The sequence below is a fragment of the Oryctolagus cuniculus genome, chromosome 20 (assembly GCF_051225735.1).
Source record: "Oryctolagus cuniculus isolate XC-2025 breed Fujian yellow rabbit chromosome 20, ASM5122573v1, whole genome shotgun sequence".
Lineage (NCBI taxonomy): Eukaryota > Metazoa > Chordata > Mammalia > Lagomorpha > Leporidae > Oryctolagus > Oryctolagus cuniculus.
This window is the reverse complement of record NC_142886.1, coordinates 23732101-23756360: the sequence shown is the minus strand read 5'-3', so window position 1 is coordinate 23756360 and position 24260 is coordinate 23732101. Positions and strand designations below refer to the sequence as shown.

General features: G+C 42.1%; 1 protein-coding gene across 1 annotated transcript in view; it reads right to left on the bottom strand.

Annotated features, from left to right (window-relative positions):
• The window catches only part of RBM25 (RNA binding motif protein 25), a 65815-nt gene extending 42090 nt beyond the window's left edge, over window positions 1-23725 (bottom strand). Inside the window, exons 1-5 of the mRNA XM_008272101.5 lie at window positions 23552-23725; window positions 11175-11295; window positions 4802-4851; window positions 2762-2929; window positions 205-262 (exon numbers count right to left, since the gene is read on the bottom strand). Of these exons, the coding sequence (XP_008270323.1) occupies window positions 205-262; window positions 2762-2929; window positions 4802-4851; window positions 11175-11280 (382 nt within the window). The 5' untranslated portion in view covers window positions 11281-11295; window positions 23552-23725. The remainder of the gene's footprint in view (window positions 1-204; window positions 263-2761; window positions 2930-4801; window positions 4852-11174; window positions 11296-23551) is intronic.
• Between the last annotated feature and the right edge of the window lie 535 nt (window positions 23726-24260).

The following is a 24260-nucleotide window of genomic DNA, read 5'->3' as shown; positions in this document are numbered from 1 at the left end:
GCGACTGAGAGAAATATCAATTCTCTTTTCCGCATTCTAACCTCAAATTTCAGTTAACATCTTCCATCTGCAATTTTTTCCTGTTATTACGTAGAAAGGGGGTGCTAATAAAATACCACCCATTGTTAAAGGACAATGAGAGTAAAACATCTAATGTGATTTATACAAACAGGTTAAAGTGATCTCAAATAAAGTATGACCTACCTTGTAGTTTTCCAGACGCTCCTTGGACTCTCTTCCAGCTCAAAACTAAGCCACATTTCTTAAAAAAATGAGGACAAAAAAAAATCATTACCATTTAATGATATAGTTTTAATCCAAGGTATAATTACATTCCCACTAGAGGAGAAAATGCTAACAAAGCAAAATAAAGAAATCCACAAAAACACCACCAAAAAAAAAAAAGTCACTATAACAACAAAAACAACAACAACAACAACAACAAAAGGAATATCCAAGCAACTAAGTTTGTTAAAATTCCTCGATTCACACAAAGCTATCTATCACATATGAAAGCAATACAACAAATCTCTTAAACAGATTTTTAGCATGGTAAAGTGCTTCATAGGCTGATATGTAGGACAGCAGATTTTAAAGATTTTAATAATGCAAAAAAGTATTTCTGTAAAATGATTAAGAAATATTCCAAAGGGCTAGGCTGTCTTAGGGGTGGGGCATTATTATTGCATTCTCAAAGAAGGTAAAAAGATATTATTTGTAGAATATAACTGAAGATCACACGTCAAAGCTGATAATAAAAACATTTTTCATATCAACCTTCAGAAAAACCATTAAGAATATAAAAGATACCGACAAAGTCAACTGGATGAAGAAAGAGCCATAGAAGAGATTTCAATAAAATATTTTTTAAAAGACTTTATTATTTATTTGAAAGGTAGAGCTAGACAGCTAGAGCCAGAGAGAGAGAGAGGCAGAGACAGAAATCTTCCTTCTGCTGTTCTGCAAATGGCCTCAATGACTGGAACTGGGCTGATCTGAAGCCAAGAGCCAGAAGCTTTTTCTGGATCTCCCAATTGGGTGCAGGAGCCCAAGTATTTGGGTCATCTTTTGCTGCATCAAAGGCATGTTAGCAAAGAGCAGGAATGGAAGTGGAGCAGTTTGGTCTTGAAGCGGTGTCCATATGGAATGCCAGAGTCGCAGGTGGTGGCTTTACCTGTCACACCACAAAGCCAACCCTCTTCAACAAACTTTTGAAAAGATAGGAGGCACATGGATGGGTAGTAATTCAGTAGAAAAAAGAAAGCAGGAACTGAGAAAGAATATTAAGGTCTGATAATGAGCTGAACTAGAGTAAGAAGTACACAGGAAAATGGAATTTGAGGCTAAGAAACAGGTACCTGCCTGACATTATGAATATAGAATAATCAGGACATCTTGGTTCAAAACCTGAAGAAAGTAAACAGAACAGACTTGGAATGTGCAACCAAATATTACAGAACACCTGGCAGAGTACAGAGTGAGTAACATGGGAATTAAATAAAGGCTTTTTACAGGAGATGGTTGAACTAAGTTCATCATTCCCAACCCTATACAGCCTACCCAACCGTATGCACTAGGCATGAAGTTTTCCAGAGAAACCAACCAGCCTCACAGAAAAAACTTCTACATATTAACATTCCAAACGAAGCCCCACAATTTACAAACCCAGCTCGGGCACACAAAAACCTTTTAAATCATAACTTGCAAATATGAACAACTGATGATCACCATTTACAAAAAAGTCTTTAAAAAGCAAAGGGAAAGGAGTATGAGGCATTTGCACTACCACCAAGATAAAAAATTTTCAATCATGATGAAAAAGAAAATTGGTGTCTTACCAAAATATAAATAACTTATAATCATTATGCTCAAAATACTGTAAAAAGAAGCAGTCAATCATCACTGAACACTAGAATCATTGTTTTAAGGAAAGCTAAACCCAGAGACTACTTACAAATAACAAGGGGAAGACATATGATCATCTTAACTAAGTAGCTCTTATGTCTTCTGCCATGCTGCCCTGAGAATACATTGCACATGAAACAGTCTTGAAAAAGAACTCGACTCTAACTATGAATAAACAATCTGTCAAACCCAAACATTCTTCAAAAGATCTAGAATCTTCAAAAATATTAATGTAATGCAAAACAAAAAAAAAAAAAAAAAAAACAAGCAAACCAACAAAAAAGGTAGGGAACTTTCCTATATTAATGAAGCTATCTATAGGAGCATGGTAGAGTAGACATTTGGACAGTGGTTAAGATACTGCTTGCGATGCCAGCATCCATTATCAGAGTGGCTGGGTTTGAGACCTGGCTCTACTTCCAATTCCACTTTCCTGCTAATGAGCACTCTGGGAGGCAGCAGGTGGAAGACCAGATTGAATTCCAGGCTTCTGGCTTTTGCCAGGCCCAGCCCATTGTTGCAGGCATTTGGGTAATAAAAAAGAGGACTGAAGATCTCTCTATCCACCTCTGTGTCTGCCTTTCAAATAAAAGGAAAAATAAATTAGAAGATTTTTTAAAATATTAAGAGGTAGGGCTGGAGTAGTGGGACAGTAGGTTAAGCAGCCACCTATGCCGCTCACAGAGGAGGTTCATTGAAAAAACCAAGTGTGTTTACTTATTGCTTCCACATTTCCATCAGATCAGAATATTTTAAGATAAAAAGTTGAGAGAAAATAACCATTCAGAATGCTCTTTCTGCTTTTAAGTTTGAAATTTATAACAAAACTTTTAAAGTAAAAAGTAGTTCAACTTACAGCTAAAAGCTGTCTTATAAGCATGTCTGAGGCTTTTTCAGAAATGTTGCCAACAAAAACTGTGGTGGTGGGACCACAATTTTCATCATTTTCTTTAGTCTTTAAGCCGGGATGATCCTTTCTTGCTCCTAAATGCTTTCCAACCATGGACACAGTGGGTACCAAGACCTAAAGGGAAGAAAGGCAATAAAATTTGATATAATTAAATTTTTTCATATTTAATGTAACACTAAGCTAAAAAACATCGACTTTAAGGTTGTAAATATAAATAGTACATTATCATCAAAGCTGCATTAAAAGCTGAAACTGAACATTTCACTTACATAAACTTATCTTTAACCAGAAAACTTTCATTATTAAATTGTTTCTTAAAAAAAAAAACTTGGAAAAACAAATAAAAATATCTAAATAGCCAAATTTTTTCCATATCAAGTATTCTCAGTCCCAGTATAAAAGCAAATTCCAATTACCCCTGTTAATGCTCCAGGAGAATGTTCATATATTCTATAGCATTAATATCACTTACATTTTGCCTTTTTTCTTAAAAAAAAATGTATTTGTTACTTATGTTCCTAATTTATTTTTCATTTATAACTTTTAGCCTCTCAGAGAAACAAACAGATCTTTGTACTTGACAATGATATCAGTAAATCACACTTGATAGGCACTGAACAAACTATGAACTAGGGAAGCTGCTCCAAACCCCAATTTCACTTTTCCTAGTATACAAAACAAGAGGCAAAAGTACTTTAGTTGCAGGCTTTCTTAAATAGGCCAACTGTGTGGGTGTCCAACGCAAAAAATCTGAACGCCCCCATGGTCTGCCTCACAGCAGCCTCCTGTTTGCCCATGGAGCTCCTCTCTCCCTTTTACTATGAGTAACACTGTCTTATCCTTTCAAAACTCACAGATGGGAGGAAAAGTTGGATGGAAGGAGATCTCTCTTTTACAGAATTCCACATTAAGCCCATTATAACAATTAACTCAAAAATTATAAAATTATTACAAATGTAGTAATTATAATTATAACATAATTTTATGGTTATAAAAGTTAAGAATTATTATTTATTCCTGTACTACACTACAGCAACATTTGTTATTAAGATGCCTGGTACAAACAGCAGCATTGATGAATGCAGAGAATCAGGGTTTATGATCTAAGAATGAATAGAGCACTTCAGGAGACACAAGAAAGGCTTACAAATCTTGAAGATACCATGCTACAAGACAGAGGTAAGATGAAACAGCTTGGGACAGAGTATAAGCTGGAGGTGGTAGGAAATAGTAAGATATTAAAGACAAATGTTTTTTTCTTCTCTCTCTTTTTTTTTTTTTTTTTGGACAGGCAGAGTGGACAGTGAGAGAGAGAGACAGAGAGAAAGGTCTTCCTTTGCCGTTGGTTCACCCTCCAATGGCCGCCGCGGCCAGCGTGCTGCAGCCGGCACACTGCGCTGATCTGATGGCAGGAGCCAGGTACTTTTCCTGGTCTCCCATGGGGTGCAGGGCCCAAGTACTTGGGCCGTCCTCCACTGCACTCCCGGGCCACAGCAAAGAGCTCGCCTGGAAGAGGGGCAACCGGGACAGGATCCGGCGCCCCGACCGGGACTAGAACCCGGTGTGCCGGCACCGCAGGTGGAGGATTAGCCTATTGAGCCACGGCGCCGGCCAAATATTGTTTTAAAACTTAAATTTTTTAATTGGAAGAATCAGACATGCCAGATATTCTACCATCTCCCAAGAGAAGATAAAGAGGAGGAAATGATGAAAGAGCCAATGTTTTAAATCTTTAATACAACAAGTATATGAAGAGTCTAGATAGAGTAAAGGGAAAAAACATAAAACTATCAATTTAAGGAGAATATTTTAGGGGCAACTGCAAAAGGCACAGCTGAGTGAAAACAATACTTATGCAATGTAAATGGTTTAATAGTAATGTATGCTCTCTCTTCCATTGCTCTTCTAAACATATAATCAAGGTTTTTTAGCTTTAAAAGCATAAGAACTGTCATAATTCCTAGTCACTTCATAAATTATACTTACAGTTGGAGCAGGAGCCATAATGCTCATTGGTACAGGTATCATGGGAGTCCCTGAAAAAGGAAAAAAGTATAACAAATCTTCTGAATACTATCTGTATGGCTATATTCTCTGAGTGACATAATATAGAAGCATAACCACTCATACTGAATGGAAATAAAGGAAAAATGAAGACACTGATGAGTAATGTCTTATTTTCAAAAGCAATGTAAACAAACAAATAAAAGAACAAAAATAATGTAGTAACAGTTTGGCATATATAAATTTACCAAAAAAACAAAAAACAAAAAAATATTCTTAATGTAAAATGATTACCACAACATGCTCTGGACAGTTAAACAGTCCATGTTCACTGATTCAATGACTCTCAAAACAAGTACCTTCCTCAAATACAGACTCACAGTAAATGCCAAAAAAAATTATCAATCCTTTAAAACATTATACAAGATGGTAAATACAGTTAAGAACAATTTATTTGGGGCTGGTATTGTGGAATATCGGGTAAAGCTGCTGCCTGCAATGCCAGCATCCCATATGGGTGCTGGTCCTTACCCCAGCTGTTCCACTTCAGATCCAGTTCACTCTACAGAGTGAACCAGCAATGGAAAACCTCTCTGTTTTTCCCTGTTAACACTAATTTTCAAACAAATAAGTAAATCTTAAAAAATAAATAAATAAAGGTATATTCTTAAAAATTGCTGAGATAACTTTTCACCACACAAAAAAAGATTAAGTAATTAAATTTTGCTAATTAGCTCAATTTCCCATTCCACAATGTATACAATTTCAGAACAATATGTACTCAATAAATAGATAAAACTTTATCAAATAAATAAAGTAAAATATAATCTTGTTATTGGGTTTTTCTTCTCTCTCTTTTTTAAAGATTTATTTATTCATCTGAAAGACAGAGTTGAAAGAGATCTTCCACCTACTCATTCACCCTCAAATGGCAGCAATAAAAGTGACTGGGCTGAGCCAAAGACAAGAGCCTGGAAATTCTTCTGGATCTCCCATGTGGGTGGCAGGGGCCCAAGGTTTTGGACCATCTTCCCATTTTCCCAGGTACATCAGCAGGCATCTGGATCAAAAGTGGAGCAGTCCAGACTCAAACCAGCACTCATACAGGATGCCAGCCTCACAGGTGGCAGCTTAATCAACTGTGCCACAATATCAGCTCCAGTTGTTAGTTGAAAATAGTACAAATGGGAGCCAGCATTATGGTGTAGCAGGTAAACCCATGGCCTGTGATGCCAGCGTCCCATATGAGCGCCTGTTTGTTTCCCACCCGCTCCACTTCTGACTTAGCTTCCTGCTAATGTGCTTGGGAAAAGCATCAAAAGACAGCCCAAGTCGTTGGGCCCCTGCCACCCATGTGTGAGACTCACAGAAACTCCTGGATTTGGCTTTGCTCAGCCCTGGCCATTGCAGTCATCTAGGAAGCGGACCAGCAGATGCAAGGCTGATCTCCCTCTATGTCTCTCCCTCTCTCTGTAACTCTTTCAAATAAAAAAAGATCTTAAAAAGTACAAATGAGACATTAACCTGGAAATCTAATAATCTTATTATTCCTGATTTTTTCTTAGAAAATGTCACACACACAAAAAAGTAGAGTCAGAGAGAAGCCCAGTATCTGCTGTTCATCGTAGCGGCTATCTTCTAGTGAAATCTTAAGACTGTATCTGTTTTCAACCACACTGTTTACAAATCAATATGAGCTATATATTGAGAGTCCTCTGTTCATGTAAGTAAGGAAGAAACAGTACCATTTGAGAATTTAAAAAAAAAAAAAATGCTTGCAAAGAGGGCAAGATTTTTTATTAAATAATTCTGGAAAAACGTAATTATTTTTATTTTATTTGAAAGGAGAGAAGAGACCTATCTGTTGGTTCAATTCCCACAACTGCCGAAGCTGGGCCAACCTGGAGCCAAGAACTCAAAACACAGGCAGTATAGTATGGGATGCAGATATCCTAAGCTCATCTTAACCACTGTGCTAAATATCCATCTCAAAGCAATATTAAATATTTATTCATACCTAATCTTTAAAATGTATCAGTTCAAGCTTAAAATCAATTTAAGATAATTCTCCATCTAAGACTGGTATTTTTAAATATCAAACACTATCCCATATTTCAAAAAATGATTTTTAAAGGTACAATCTAGATTACAATCTACAAAGTCTATTTTGCAGAATAAATTGTGCAAAAACAGAAAAAAACAGAGTTTAGAATCAAATTTGGAGGGCTGGTGTTGTGATGCAGCAGGTTAAGGTGCCACCTGCAACGAAGGCATCCCATATGGGCGCCTGTTCATGTTCTGGCTGCTCCACTTCCAACCCAGCTCCATGCTGACACACCTGGAAAAGCAGAGGCAGGCAGATGATCCAAGTGTTTGGGCCTCTGTCACCCATGTGGGAAACTCAGATGAAGCTCCTGGTTCCAGCCTGGCCCAGCTCCTGTGGCCATTCAGGGAATGAATCAGCAGATAGAGGACCTCTCTCCCTCCCTCTCTCTCTCTCTCTCTGAGTATGTGTGTGCAACTACTTTTCAAATAAATTAAATAAAGCTTTTTAAAAAATCAAATCTGGGTTCAATTCTTGGTTCCATCATTTCCATCAACTCAACCTTAGACAAGCATTTTATCTTAAAGCTGCAGTTTTCTCAATTATATTGATGAAATTACTTCCCCCAGCATGTCTGTCAAATTGAGGTAATTTATGTGAACCACTTAAACACAGTGAACACTCAAGACTATAATCAACTTGTATCTACATTCTCTACTGTAACTCTGAACACTGAAGCACTCCTCATTTACCAACTGTAATCTATATTGCAGTTCTTCCATAAACTTTCTATCAAAGAAAACATTCAGAAAACAAACCCTGAACAGTTATTTTCCTTAGCACAGACACTGAAGGTAAATTTCCTACCTGAATTCAGAAATTTCATGAAATGTAGGACATACTGCCACTTACTAAAGAGACCTACATATGCTAAATAAAGCAAAAAGAAGTAAAGTATACAAAGCATGAACAGTATGTAAGTATTTGAGGTTCTAGAAGTAAGGAAAAGATGAAAACAGCAGACAGGTCAAGGGGTAAAAAAAAAAGACTTAATATAACTCTAACTAAGTCTCTGACACGGATGACATGGGCCCAAGCACCTGGATCATCTATAGTCTGCTACCTCCCAGGTACAATAGCAGGGAGAGTATCAAAAGTGGAGCAGCCAGGACTCAAACTAGTGCTCCAATATGCAGCTTCATCAGCTGCATCACAAGGCCCGTCCAGGCATTAATACTTTCTAAGGAAAAATAATGCTCCCTTTCCATTTTTTTTTTTTTTTTTAAATTTAAAGACAGAGTTACAGAGAGGTAGATACACACAGAGATGTCTTCCATCTGCTGGTTCACTCCCCAAATGGCCACAACGGCTGGAGCTGGGCCAATCCAAAGCCAGGAGCAAGGAGCTTCTTTCAGGTCTCCCATGTGGATACAGGGGTCCAAGTACTTGGGCCACCCTCCACAGCTTTCCCAGGAGCATCAGCACGGAGCTGGAGCGAAATGGAGCAGCCGGGACTTGAACCAGCGCCCATATGCGATGCTGGCTGCTGGCCAGGGCTTTAACCCATTATGCCACAGATCCAGCCCCTCCAAATGTTTTTTCTTATTTCAAAGTCAGAGTTACAGAGAGGCAGAGAGAGAGGCAGAGAGAGGCAGAGAGAGAGAGAGAGAGAGAGAGAGAGAGAGAGGTCCTCCATCTGATTGTTCATTCCCCAGATGGTTGCCAACTGCCAGAACTGCAGCAATCCTAAGCCAGGAGCCAGGAGCTTCCTCCAGATCTCCCACACGGGTGCAGAGACCCAAGAACTTGGGTCATCTTCTATTGCTTTCCCAGGCCATAGCATAGAGCTGGATTGGAAGTGGAGCAGCCAGGACTCGAACTGGCACCCATATGAGACGCCAGCACTGCAGGCAATGGCTTTACCCACTACACCACAGAGCTGGCCCCCAAATTTGTTTTCTAAAGCAATGTATATGAGTTGCCGGCGCCGTGGCTCACTAGGCTAATCCTCCGCCTAGCGGCGCCGGCACACCGGGTTCTAGTCCCGGTAGGGGCGCCGGATTCTGTCCCGGTTGCCCCTCTTCCAGGCCAGCTCTCTGCTGTGGCCAGGGAGTGCAGTGGAGGATGGCCCAGGTGCTTGGGCCCTGCACCCCATGGGAGACCAGGAAAAGCACCTGGCTCCTGGCTCCTGCCATCGGATCAGCGCGGTGCGCTGGCCGCAGCGCGCCGGCCGCGGCGGCCATTGGAGGGTGAACCAACGGCAAAAGAAAGACCTTTCTCTCTGTCTCTCTCTCTCACTGTCCACTCTGCCTGTAAAAAAAAAAAAAATAAATAAATAAAAAATAATAATAAAGCAATGTATATGACTAGAAACTTTATTATCTAATTTGGAACTCAATTAATTGCACCGAAGAGTTCAGTTAATTATACTCATAGGCAAGATAATTATAAATAAAAACAGGTATTGTGGTTTTGGCATTCTACTATTTTATTATTTACCTCTTACACAGGATGCAAGTAATGACTGAGTTATAATTGAAATCTGCCTTAGCAACCAAGCCAAAGTATGTTTTGCAGAAATGATGTTGTATAGTTACATATGGAATCAGAATTTTAACAGCATTAGACTCTGAATAATCATCCCCATTAGTATGACATCATCTAACAGTCAACCAAAAATACTGGAAATCTGGTTTTAGAATCAGATGACCCATTGTAAAAGATATGCAGAAAAAGCCTTAAGAGAAGTATATTCCACTTACATTTACAGTTTGGAATACTGACACTTTTTATTTTTGGTTTAAGTCATCAAAGTATTTTAAAATATTTTCTTGGGGTTGATATTATGTGCAGCAGATTAAGCCACTGTCTGAGACACTGACATCAATATGAGTGCCACTTCCAGGCCCAGCTGCTCCACTTCTGATCCATCTCCTCGCTAACACACCTCAGAAAGCAGTAGAAGACGGCCCAAGTATCTGGGCCCCTGATACCCATGTGGGAGACCTGGAAGAAGCTCCAGGCTCCTGGTTTTGGCCTGGCCCCCACACTGCCTTTTGTGGCCATTTGGGGAGTAAACCAGCAGATGGAAGCTCGCTCTCTAACTATTTCAAATAAATTAATAAATCTTAGAAAGAAAATCGTATCCTACTTTTTTACTCCTCAATAAATGCATAAGTAGTTATTCTAGCTTTTAATTTATCTGAAAGGTAGACAGAGACAGAGAAACACAAGTTCAGACAGATTCTTTCCATCTGCTGGTTTGGAACTTGAACCTAGGCACTGTAATGTGGGGTGAGGGCACCCTAAGCAGTGTCTTAAATGCTTTATCAACTACTTACCTCAATTCTAACTTTTTAAATTATGATACTTCCCAAAATCCTCTAAATTTTAAAATAATTTTCCACAAAAACTTTCACATTTATCTTGTGGCTTTTCAGACCCAGGGGTGCGACAGCCTCTAAAGTGAAGCCTAACTCAAAATTAGAGTAGTCTCATATAAAATACAGGAGATCTGTTTGTGCAACCTCTGTAAAGGACATGCTATGAATTTACTCTTCAAATGAGCCAACTGTAAGGTACTGCAAATGACTTTGCAACAAGGAACCTCTTTGGTAAAACACTAGAATTTCAACAGAAAATCTGATGGTTAAAAACAGGTCCCTGAGGCAGGTGCTGTGGCATTGTAGGCTAAGCCTCCAACTGACACACCAGCATCCCATATGGGCACCGGTTCGTGTCCCTGCTGTTCCTCTTCCGATCCAAAACAGGTTCCTGATATAAAGTTTTCTTCAAATACTTCAAATGATTTACAAGATCATTTGCTCATTTCAAACTAAATCATACAAGTGCTATGTCAAAATACTCCTAACATGCAAACTATGGGAGCTCTTAGACACAGTATTATCTTTTGGGAGGGTGGGGGAGGAAACTTGATTTTGTATGAAATGCTTTTAACCCACTAAAACAGATACCCATGCACCTAAGGAAAACTCTCTTGCCTTTAGGCCAAGAAATGTTAGCTATGTACTGCAGGATAATGGTGCTCAACTTTGGGTTCCCTATGCTTAAATGAATGAATATCTAGAATCACCTGGGAACTTTATAAAGACCCAAGGCCTGTCAAAAAAAACTTCTCAGATCCATATAAACCAGATATAAAATCTCCTGCCACAAAAAAATGAAATATTCAAGCTTCCAGATAGATGCTAACAGAGATTTTCACTACTAATATATTCGCACATTATCATTTACTTAAAGTTAAGGTCACAATGACAAAAGTAGATTTTTTTTAAAAAAAGAACAACTTACCTGGAGGTACAGGTGGAGGAAAGCCCGGAAACTGTGGGGGTGGGATCCCTGGTGGGAGGGCTGGAATTCCCATGGGAGGGCGATTCAAATGAGGGGGGAAAGACATTCTTACTGCAGCAGTCTGAAGAAAGAAACCACAACAAATTATTTTATTTGAAAACCTTACAATTACATATGTCTGGTTTGTTGGCATTCATTTTTAGAGCATCTGCAAAACTCTAAGTTTTCTTAGCCAAAGGAGTTGGCAAAGACCCTCTTTTCTCTGTCCATTGAGAATTTTTAAAACTTAGATCTTTTCTAAAGTAAGTTCTCAAAACATACAGAATCTAAGTTCAAGATAGACTCCTACAATCATATGGGACATATAAAAAAAAAAATTTGAGGTTCAGTCAATGTTCAAAAATTAAATTCCAAACATCAATGAATCTTTAAAACCAAACTCAGAACCAGAAGGAATCTTAACAGTTTTTCCTTTAAAGTGCTCTGATGCACACATCAGTACTCTGGAAACTAAAATGTCACAAAGTTGCTGGTGCAGTTGGCCAGTTCCTCAAAAACAATATGCCAGTGAACTACAAACCTGAAGGAGAAACAAAAACTCCTAATGTCACGTCACACAGTAACAATTCAAATAAAAAGAGGAGGGACCAGTGCTGTGGCACAGTGCGTTAAGCCGTGGCCTGCAGTGCCAGCATCCCATCTTCCGTTCGAGTCCCGGCTGCTCCACTTCCGATCCAGCTGCTATGGCCTGAGAAAGCAGTGGGGGACAGCACAAGTCTTTGGGCCCCTGCATCCACATGTGGGAGACCCAGAGGAAGATTCTGGCTCCTGGCTTCAGATCAGCTCAGCTCTGACCATTGCAGTCATTTGGGGAGTGAACCAGCGGATAGAAGCTCTCTCTATCTCTCTTTGGCTCTACCTCTCTCTGTAACTCTGTTTCAAATAAGTAAAATAAATCTTTTTTTTTAATTTATTTGAAAAGTAGAGGTATAGATAGAGAGACAGAGAGAAAGATCTTCCTTCCATTGGTTCACTCCCCAAATGGCTACTATGGCTGGCGCTGCGCCGATCCAAAGCCAGGAGCCAGGTGCTTCCTCCTGGTTTCCCTTGCGGGTACAGGGTCCCAAGCACTTGGGCCATCCTCCACTGCCCTCCCGGGCCACAGCAGAGAGCTAGACTGGAAGAAGAGCAACTGGGACTAGAAGCTGGTGCCCATATGGGATGCCGGCGCCGCAAGCGGAGGATTAACCAAGTGAGCCATGGCGCCGGCCCCTAAATTAAATCTTTAAAAATAATTATAAAATGAGGAGATACAGCTTGTGACAAGAAAGAAGTTATTGGGGGCTGGCACTGTTGGCACAGCAGATGAAGCCACTGCCTGCAACACCAGAATCTTATATAGGCAGAGTCCTGGCTGCTCTGCTTCCAACTCAACTCTCTGCTAATGTGCCTGGGAAAGCAGTGAAAAAGGGCCCAAGTGCTTGGGCCCCTGCCACTCAAGTGGGAGATCCTGAAGGAGTTCCAGGGTCCTGTCTTTGTCCTGACCTAGGCCTGGCTACTACAATCATTTGAGGAATGAGCCAATGGGCGAAAAGATCTCTCTCTCTCTCTAACTCTACTTTTCAAAGAAATAATTAAAAAAAAAAAATTGAGGAATGTGTAACTGCTTAAATCTCAAAAGCTATCTCTTTTTCCCCCAAGAAACCATTCATTTAATGAGTTTAAATTTCCTAAGTACTTCTTTAGGAATATAATGATTCTTCCTATCATACCTGCCCTCCCACCCCTACTCCTACCTCTCCCATTTCCAGTTCCATTCTCCATTAAGGAAAACAAACAAACAAAAAAAAAACTGTTCCTCAACAGTCAAGACAAGGGAATAAATGTGTTTTGAAAAGTTAAAATTTTTCTTAAAAACAAATCTGTTAGCTATTCTCCAAATTCAACAATCAAATTACTAGTATTTGATTTTAAAAAAACAGAACATACTGAACTGTTTAGTTTGTCATATTAGCACAGAAAATACTGCCATTTAAGTGAAAATAAATATTTACATTTACTCCCTTAAAATTTTATATTGTCAAAATATTTAGACATCTAGAACTATTGAAAAAGTAAAGGGGCAGGTGCTGTGGCATAGTGGGTAAAGCTGCAGCCTGCAATGCTGGCATCCCATATGGGCGCTGGTTCAAGGGCTGCTCCACTTCCCATCCAGCTCACTGCTGTGGCCTGGGAAAGATGGCCCAAGTCCTTGGGTCCCTGCACCCATGGGGGAGACGTGGAAGAAGCTCCTGGCTCCTGGCTTCAGATCGGTGTAGCTCTGGCCATTGTGGCCAATTAAGGAGTGAACTGGCGGATGGAAGATCTCTCTCTCTCTCTGCCTCTCTTTCTCCCTCTGTGTAATTTTGACCTTCAAATAAATAAATAAATCAAAAAAAAAAAAAGAAAGAAAGAAAGAAAGAAAGAAAGAAAAAGTAGAAAAACAATGTTAGAATGTCTTAGGTGGGATCCATGTGCCATTAAAAAAGGGGGGCAGCAACAATAAGCTGGTTGATCCCATGAGAGTAATAGCGCTAAAATCAGCGATCTGATACACAGATTATTTCTGCTGAACACTAGGAAAAATGTCCCTACTCTGATAAAATCTAGACTTCATATAAGATTTTCAAAAAGGTCTGTCTACTATTTTCTCTTTTGAAATTCATAATTATTTTACTCACACTCACAAGACAGAAGATTAACAGTACAATTCTTCCAATCCCCTAAACCCAAGTTTGGTGTACTATGTTGTCCTAAATATCTTGGCAATTTACACAAATTTTTTTTTTTACTAAAATGTAATCATGCATACTGTTTTGTACATTTCTCCCTCATTACTTCTGACACTTCTTCATAACAAATCATAAAGTTGTATTCCAGTGTGTGCAATGTGGTACTTACCATAACACAGAAATACAACATTCAATCAACATTAATGGCTGGCTCTACTTTTTAGCTCTTATGGATAATGTAATATTCTTGGACATACAAGAGGCATTCTACAAGTTCATGGAAAATGCATATTACAAAACAAGCAAGTCTGGGCCAGCGCCGCGGCTCACTAGGCTAAACCTCTGCCTTGCAGTGCCGGCACACCAGGTTCTAGTCCCAGTCGGGGCGCCAGATTCTGTCCCGGCTGCCCCTCTTCCAGGCCAGCTCTCTGCTGTGGCCTGGGAGGGCAGTGGAGGATGGCCCAAGTGCTTGGGACCCTGCACCTGCATGGGAGACCAGAAAGAAGCACCTGGCTCCTGGCTTTCGATCGGCGCAGCGCCGGCTGTAGTGGCCATTTGGGGAGTGAACCAACGGAAGGAAGACCTTTCTCTCTGTCTCTTTCTAACTCTGCCTAAAAAAAAAGTCATGCTACGAATTCATCTTCATAACCATTTTTTCCCTATCAATATTATAAATAAGTTTAAAAGCCAAAAATAGCATTCATTGTGCTTAAATTGTATTTTACAGCTTTAAATATACAATTTATTTGTTGTGTTAATCAGATATATGTAATTTTCGTTTATGTCCATAGTCCCATTCCATTCACTTTAAAAATATATATATTTTATTTATTTGAAAGACAGAGTTACAAAGAGAGGCAGAGCCAGAGACAGGTCTTCCATCTGCTGGTTCACTCCCCAGATGGCCACAATGGCCAGAGCTGAGCCTATAGGAAGCCATGAGCCAGGGGATTCTTCCAGGTCTCCCAGGTGGGTGCAGGGGCCCAGGGACTTGGGCCATCCTCTACTGCTTTCCCAGGCCACAGGAGAAAACTGGATCAGAAGTGGAGCCGCCAGGACTCGAACCAGCACCCATATGTAATGCCTGCCTCACTGTGCTATATAGCGCTGGCCCCTCCATTGACTTCTAGTATTTTTATGAGCTCTTTCCCTTGTATTTGGAGCTGCTCATAACTAGTTTACTCACAGGCTAGATTTTCAAGTTAAAGGTAAAAATACCAGCTAAGAGCTAATTTTTACAAATTTTCCTTTAAGATAATGGTCCTACCTATGGAAATTAAGAGAGCAAACATTTCTGGTATTCTTTGGTAAGTATTAATGTTCACTCTAAACATCCTAAATTGAGAATATCAACTACTTATTTCAATATAGTTTTACATATGTTGTCATGTGAAAATGATCTGAGAATAAACTTCTACAACTATGAGCAAAACTTATCAGCTGTTTCCTACACATGAAAAAATAAGTAATAGCAATCACAAATTATATACGCTTTGAAAACAGATAGGTTCTTTGTAGTGACTAAAAAAAAAGTAAGCAGGGGGCAGATGTTTTGACATAGCAGATAAAGCCACTGCCTGTCAACACCAGCATGCCTTAGGGGCACCTGTTCCAGTCCTGGCTACTCCACTTCTGATTCAGCTCCCTGTGAATGGCCTGAGGAAGGAGCTCAAGATGGCCCAAGTGCTCCAAGTGCACCAATATGGGAGACCTGGAAGAAGCTTCAGGCTCCTGGTTTTGGCCCCACCCAGTCTGGGCTGTTATATCCATTTGCAGACTGGACCAGAAGATTGGAAGTACTCTCCCTCTCTCTGCCTTTCAAATAAATAAATAAAGTATTAAAAAAAAAAAAAACAGTAAGAAAGATAAGTAGGGAGTGGCCTATTTTAAATTGGATGATCAGGTCTCAACTGATTTAGCCAGAGATTTGAAAGAGGTTAAGGCAGGAAGCCCTATTCATAACTGGAGGAAGAGCTTTCCAAGCAAGGGAAATGGCAGATACCAAGAGCCTGAGGTACATGGTGTGTCTGAGGAAGAACAGCCAGATCAACAGTGTGGCTGGCGGAGAGGAAAGGAGGAAAATCAGTGATAAATACTGAGTAATACTTGGAGGTAGGGGAGCAGCATTCAGAGTATTGGGCTTTGTGACACCTACTTTTTACTCTGAGAAGGAAAACATCAAAAAGTGTTCTGCACTTACATTTTAACAGTATTGCTGGCCACTGTGCTAAAAAATTGGAAGAGAATATGCAATAATCCAGACAAGAGATAGTAACACAGAATAGGTGGTCCTGTGATATAGATTCTGGATGAATTTTTAAGGTAGCCAACAGGATCTGCTGAAGGACTATACATAGGATTCAAGAAAAAAGATGCATATCTATTTTATCAGCACTCAAAATGCTGAAATAGATTTCTAAAGGTATTACAGGTATTTAACTTTTTGAAAGTTTAGCCATTTCCACTTGCTAAGCAGGAAACCGTATGATCCAAAATAACAAACACAAGCAACTATGATGGAAGTTTCCTAGTGTGGTGGTGATCACATATATATATGCACCTGTCAAAATTTACATTTTAGTAATGTAAATTACTGTGTGTAAATTTTATCACAATGAATTTGAAGACTTTTTGTCCACTACTCAACATAAGCATGTACTCAACTTTTATTCATTTTTTCTCTTTGTTCTTTCAAACCACTTATTCTACACTTTTGGAAATATGATAGGTATGGGACCAGTGCTGTGATGTAGCAGTTAAACCACCATCTGCAGCATCCCATTTTGGAACTGGTTTGAGTTCTAGTTGCTCCACTTCCGATTCAGCTCCCTGCTAATGTGCCTGGTAAGGCCGTGGGAATTGGGTCCCTGTACCCATGTGAGAGACCCAAAGAAGCTCCTGGCTCCCAGCTTCAGATGGCTCACAGCTTCAGATAGGCCTAGCTCCGGCCACTGCAGCCACTGGGGGACTGAACCAGCAGATGGAAGATGTCTCTCTCTCTCTCTCCCTCTGTAACTCTGCCTTTCAAATAAAGAAATAATTCTTTAAAAAAAAAGGAAATACCGCGCTGGCACTGTGGCACAGCAGGATAAAGCCCTGGCCTGAAGCACCGGCATCCCATATTGGCGCCAGTTCTAGTCCCGGCTGCTCCTCTTCTCATCCAGCTCTCTGCTATGGCCTGGAAAAGCAGTAGAAAATGGCTCAAGTCCTTGGGTCCCTGCACCCGCACCCACACGATAGACCCCGGGAGAAGCTCCTGGCTTCGGATTGGCGCAGCTCCGGCCATTGCAGCCAACTGGGAAGTGAACCAGTGGATGGAAGACCTCTCTTTCTGCTTCTCTTTCTTTCTCTGTGTAACTCTGACTTTCAAATAAATAAATAAATCTTTTAAAAAAAAAATACCCATATTGCGGGGCCAGCACTGTAGCACAGCAAGTTAATGCCCTGGCCTGCAGTGCAGGCATCCCATATTGTGTGCAGGTTTGAGTCCGGCTGCTCCATTTCTGATCCAGCTCCCTGCTGATTTCCTGGAAAAGTAGTGCAAGATGGCCCAAGTACAAGGGTTCCTGCACCCAAATGGGAGACCTGGAAGAAGCTCCTGGCTTAGGATCAGCATACCTCCAGACATAGCAGCCATCTGGGGAATGAATCAGCAGATGGAAGACCTCCTTCTCTCGGTCTCTCCCTCTACATGTAATTCTGCCTCTCAAAAAAATAAATCTTTAAAAAAAAAAAAAAGTGTTCTATACACAAAGAGTATTTAATGTTTTATCAACAACAAAAAATTATTTTACATCAGAGCTTTTCAGAGGCATGAAAATTCTCAAATATTTTGAATCTCCAAAAACAAAGCTGATCTTTTTCTGAGATTTCCACTTTGCTATTTTATCATTTTCAATTGTTAAAAAGGCAATATTACATACAGAGAAAATTAGCAGTTGCCAGGAACTGAATAGAATACAATTTTTACAAATGGGCAGCAGGGATCCTTTTGGGGTAATGGTTGCAAAAGTTGGTATATTAACTAAAAATCATTCAATTATACTTCTACAACAAGTGAATTTTATGTTAATTTCACCTTCATAAAACTGCTTTTAAAAAACCAAAGGGGTAGGCCCTTGGCATAGCAGTTAAGACATCACTTGGGACCTAAAGTGCTTAGTTCAAATCCCAGCTCCTCCACTTTTTTAAAGATTTATTTTATTTATCTGAAATACAAGAGTTACAGAGAGAGATAGAGAGAGGTAGAGAGAGAGAGGTCTTCCATCCTCTGGTTCACTCCCCAAATGGCTGCAACAGCCAGAGCTGAGCAATCCAACGTCAGGAGCTTCTTCTGGGTCTCCCATGTGGGTACAGGGACTCAGGACTTGGGCCATCCTCTGCTACTTTCCCAGGTGCATTAGCAGAGAGCTGGATCGGAAGCGGAGCAGCAGGAACATATGGGATGCAGGCACTGCAGGCCGGAGCTTTAACCCACTGTGCCACAGCACTGGCCTCACTCCTCCACTTCTAATCCAAGTTTCCTGCTAATGTGCAGCTGGGAGGCAGATGACAGCTCAATTACTTGGGTCCCTGCCACCTATACGGGAGACCCACTAAGAGCTCTTGGATTTTGGCTTCAGCCTGGCCCAGACTTGGTTGTCGACAGCATTTAGGGAGTGAACTGGCAGATAGATGACCTCTCTCTTCACTTCAAATGAAGTGAAAATAAATGAAATAAATGAATAAAATTTTTAAATTTGGGAAAACTGATAAAATCTAAGTTCTCTGGAAGAGGGTTAAGCTGCCACCTGTGACACCAGCATCCTGTATCAGGGTACTAGTTCAATTCCTGGTAGCTGGGAATTGCAATAAATCAATTAAGTGTCTTGTCTGGGAAAGCAGCAGTATATGGCCCAAGTACTTGGGTCCTTGCAAACCACATGGGAACGCCGCTGGCCACGACGGCCATTGGAGGGTGAACCAATGGCAATGGAAGACCTTTCTCTCTGTCTCTCTCTCTCACTGTCCACTCTGCCTGTCAAAAAAAAAAAAAAAAAAATCTGGGAGCTGGCACTGTGGCATAGCAGGTAAAGCTACTGCCTGTGACACCAGCATCCCATATGGGCACTGGTTTGAGTCCAGGCTGCTCCACTTCTGGTCCATCTCCATGCAAATGCGCCTGGGAAAGCAACAAAGGATGGCCCAAAATGCTTGGGCCCCTGCACCCACGTGGGAGACCAGGCTTTGGTCTGGCCCAGCTCAGACCACTGCAGCCATCTGGGGAGTGAACCAGCGGATGGAAGATTCATTCCTTCCTTCCTTCCTATCTCTCCCTCCCTCCCTCTCTACTTCTCTAACTCTGCTTTTCAAATAAAAAACCTTTTTAAAAAAAAAATTAAGATTTATAGATTAGATAACATTGTATCAACATTAATTTCCTTATTTTGATTTTATTGCTATTAAAATATCCTAGTGCTGGGGCCGGCGCTGTGGTGTAGCAGGTAAGGCTACCACCTGCAGTGCTGGCATCCGATATGGGTGCTGGTTCGAGTCCTGGCTGCTCCACTTCTGATCCAGCTCTCTGCTGCGGCCTGGGAAAACAGTAGAAGATGGCCCAACTCCGTGGGCCCCTGCACCCGGCACCCAGGTGGGAGACCTGGAAGAGGCTCCTGGCTCCTGGCTTCAGGTTGGCGAAGCTCCGGCCGTTGAGGCCATCTGGAGAGTGAACCAACGGAAGGAAGACCTCTCTCTCTCTTTCTCTCTCTGTCTCTGTCTCTCCTCTCTCTGTGTAACTCTGCCTTTCAAATAAATAAATCTATTAAAAAAATTAAAATATCCTAGTGCTAAAAACATTCCATTGGTTAACAGATGGCATGTCTGCAACTTACTGGCAAAACATTTAAGAAAATCATACAAAAGATGGGAGGATGAAGGAAATTGGTAAAATGTTAATATTTAGGGAATCCGGGTAAAAGCGACAGCTCTTTGTGTGACACAGTGCATTCGATGCTGTTATCAGAGAACTGTTTTGAGTCCCAGCTGCTCCACTTTGAATTCAACTCCCTGCAAATGCACCTAAGAAAGCAGTGGAAGATGGACCTCAGGCTTAGACCCCTGCCACCCACATGGGAGACCAGGAAGGAGTTCCAGGCTCCTTGCCATTTTGGCAGTGAACCAGAGGATGAAAAATCTCTTTATCTGTCTCTCCCTCTTTCTTTCAAATAAATAAATTTTAAAAAAGCACTAGCAATAATTCTCAGTAAAAATATTATGGTCTTCCTTTTTCTGCAAATTTCAAAAACAAAATTTAACAGTAGAAAACCTGTTCAAGGCCGGCGCCGCGGCTCACTAGGCTAATCCTCCGCCTAGCGGCGCCGGCACACCGGGTTCTAGTCCCGGTCGGGGCGCCGGATTCTGTCCCGGTTGCCCCTCTTCCAGGCCAGCCCTCTGCTGTGGCCCGGGAGTGCAGTGGAGGATGGCCCAGGTGCTTGGGCCCTGCACCCCATGGGAGACCAGGAAAAGCACCTGGCTCCTGGCTCCTGCCATCGGATCAGCGCAGTGCACCGGCCGCATCGCGCTGGCCGTGGCGGCCATTGGAGGGTGAACCAACGGCAAAGGAAGACCTTTCTCTCTGTCTCTCTCTCTCACTGTCCACTCTGCCTGTCAAAAAAAAAAAAAAAAAAAGAAAAGAAAACCTGTTCAAGATGCTTTAAAACGGAACCCAAATTCTCTCAATAAACAGCATTGGTAGTGCTTTGAGATTTGAGAAACACAACATGGGGTACCAGCATTGTGGCATAACAGGTAAAGCCACAGGCTGCAACACCATCATCCCATATGGGTGCCAGTTCAAATCTCAGCTGCTCCACTTCTGCTCCAGCTCCCTGCACCCACATGGGAGACCAGGATGAAGCTCCAGACTCCTGGCTTCCATTTGCAGCCATCTGGGGAGTGAACCAGGAGATGGAAGTACTCTAACTCTGCCTTTCAAATAAAAAATACACAGCATGGTTTCTCAAGATTTTAAGATTATTTTGGGGCCGACACTGTGGCATAGGTTAAGCCTCCGCCTGCAATGCCAGCATCCCATACGGAGGCTGGTTCCTGGTCCCGGCTGCTCCTCTTCCCATCTAGCTCTCTGCTAATGGACTGGGAAAGCAGAAGATGGCCCAAGTGCTTGGGCCCCTGCATGCACATGGGAGACTGGAAGAAGCTCCTGACTCCGGATCTGCCCAGCTCCAGCTGTTCCAGCCATCTGGGGAGTGACCATAGGATGGAAGACCTTTCTTTCTGTCTTCCTGTCTGTAATTCTCTCTCTCAAATAAATATTTTTAATTACTTTTTGATAATTACTTTTGCTTCCAAGCCTATAAAATAATGCATTTTTCTTCAAATTACCTGTAAGTAAGAAACACAAATTCCTAATTTGTGAACAAAAATCTAACATAACTTGAAAATCCCAAATTCCTGACAGGCAGGAAGTAGTTATCCCATGTTAACATGGACTAATTTCATTTAAAAAAAAATATATATTCATGGGGCTGGCACTGTGGTGACATGGATTAAGCCACTGGTTCAAGTCTTGGCTGCTCCACTTCCCATCTAGCTCCCCGCTAACTTCCTGAGAAAAGCAGCACAGGATCACCCAAGTACTTTGGCCCCTGCCACTCATGTGGGAGACCTAAATGAAGCCCCAGGCTCCTGGCTTCTGCCTGGCCCAGCCCTGGTCATTGTAGACATCTGGGGAGTGAACCAGCTGGTACAAGATCGATCTCCTTCCCCTCCTCTCTGTAACTCTTTCACATAAATAAATTTTTAAAAAATACACATACATATATATATATATATACACATATATACACACACACAGCCTCATTACAATTGAATAAAAAGAGAGACAATAAAAACATTTTCTTCCTAAATTCTCTTGGTACCATACGCTGCAAAAGAAACAGAAAAAAATAAAAAATAAAAATCAAACCTCACTAACCTCACTTTTGCAACCAAAAAAAGGGGAAATGTGGTAACCCCAAGATGATGATTTGATAAAGAAAAAAGATCAGCCTTTAATTTGTCAACAAAAGGGTCTTCATCATATAATTTCATTTAATCTCTCAGATCGCCTGGTGTACATTTATTATTTTCTTTTGACCAATGAAGAAGTTAACGTGTCCAGTGAGTGCGGATGGTAAGGTTCCACTATCCTGAGATTAACAATTCAGCAGCTGTTTTCACTGCACCTCAGTGCCTTTCTAGTAGTAACACATCAATGAGAAATAAAAGGAACTTTCTAATGATTAATCGACTTTATCTATAAAAGTCTGTTCAGTGTACACTGAAAGGAATGTTAAAGAATCTGGATTTGGCTCCTGCTTTTCACTGAAAATTCTTCAACAACAAATAGGAAGTAACACAAACTACAGGCTACCTTATTTGCACATGCCACCAAGGCTTTTACATGTCTTTAAGTAACGCCCAACTTCAATTCCTGAGGTGGATATTGCTGTGGTCCTCATTTTACAGAAGGAAACCAAAGCTTTATGCAAAATGCAATGAATCTTTTTTTACATGTATATTTTTACATGTATATTTCAATGGTGTATGAAGTTAAATGAATTAAAACAGTATATTACCTATTTGAATAGTATCGAGCTGCCAAGCAAATGCCCTTACAGGCCTCTGAATGGTTTTGAAAACAACCCTTAGAAAATTAAAGCTTCAAAAAGACAATGGGAAGATCGTTTCCACACTACTACCGACTACCCAGCAACGGCAGACGGCATTCCACGCCAGCAGGGGACTGGAGCGAGAGAGGCCCAATCTCTTCCCTCCTGTTGGTCTGTCCCACTCTGCCCAGAACCAAAGTGACATTTGCGTGGCCACAGAAGCCCGCGTTACATAACTTCAAAATAATCTTCACACTCCTAGATCTATTTCGAAATACGTGTTCAAAAAGCGCTACTGCAAATCGAAAAGACGGAGGAAAAGAAGTGGAAGTCGGGTTCCTGCATCGCCCAACGCGCGAAGGGGACAGGCAGGACGGCAACCTGCTACCTGCGAGCCGGGAGGGGGCTGAGACGGTGGGCAGGAGCTAAACCCGCGGAGGGGTGGGGCCCGGCTCCCTAGACCAGAGGAAGAGACAGAATCCGTTGGCGGGTGGCTAAAAAGGGTGGGTGCAGGCCGGCTTCCACGGCAGAAGCTGGGGCCAGCCGCTGCGTCCCGGGCCCGGAAAATCTACCGCGGGCTGGCTAAGGCGGCGGCCTCCGGAAAGGGCTCCCCAGAGGCAGACCGGTCGTTGCGTGGCTGGCGTGGAGCCCAGGGAGGGGGCCGAGGCGATCCACGCCAAGGCGGAACGTGGAAGCGAAAGGAAAACCGGCCACAATGCAAGGAGGGAAAACTCGGCCAGCCGGTCCGGCCTCCGCGGGATCCCTCCGGGGCCCGAGGTTTCCGAAGCCTCAGGAAACCCAAGAAATCCGAGCCTCGTGCCCGTCCCCTCCCCCACCTGACCCCCCCCTCACCCCTACTCCACCCCGGCCCTTTCGCAGCCACCCCGGCTTTCCCTCCTCCCCCAAGTGAGGTACCCGGTCTCCCGGTTTCCACACGCGTTCGGAGGCGTGAACTCACCCGCCGCTGAGAAAACGGAACTGTTCTCGCAGCCTTCTAGGCTCCGGGTTACGAGTGGACTCCACCGGTTCGAGAAATCTGGACGCCGCTCGTCAGGAAGACTGGTTCCCAAAAGCCTACTCGCACAGGCCGCAAACACAGCCGCGCTGCGCGGGGAGCTCCTGGAGGTCTTCCTCTTGCCCGGCGTGCAATGCGGCCGGAGGCGTGGTGCGGAGGACCATAGAGAAGAGCGGAGCTAGAGGGTACTCGTGTTGGCTCGGACTCACCAGGCCGAGACGGAATCACCATAGAGAAGCAGCGCCTCGTGGGGACTAGAAAGGCTCCAGCTGCGAATGACGACCCACTCTGCCATTTTTGATTGGAGCTGATTGAATCTTATGACTACGCGACGCCATCTTGAGGTCAAGGTTCTGGCTGGGCACGGCGCGAGGGTTGTTAGCGGATTTCTCCCTTTTTCAGGGATTAGAATTTTACCCTGCGGTTCAGTGAGGTTCTATAGACGGATAGCGGGGTCCGACCTAAAACCCCAGGAGAAACCCCAAGTGCTCATTTTTCCCATTAAAAACAACTACTTTGATACCAAGAAATAACTGGCAACCGCTGAATTGGTTTTTTAAAAAGTGAAAACACACACTTAAAGCTGAGGTGCGATAATAGGGCCGAAGAGGTAGCTGGGCAGATGTTTGCAATACTTAAAAAGGCCTGTAAG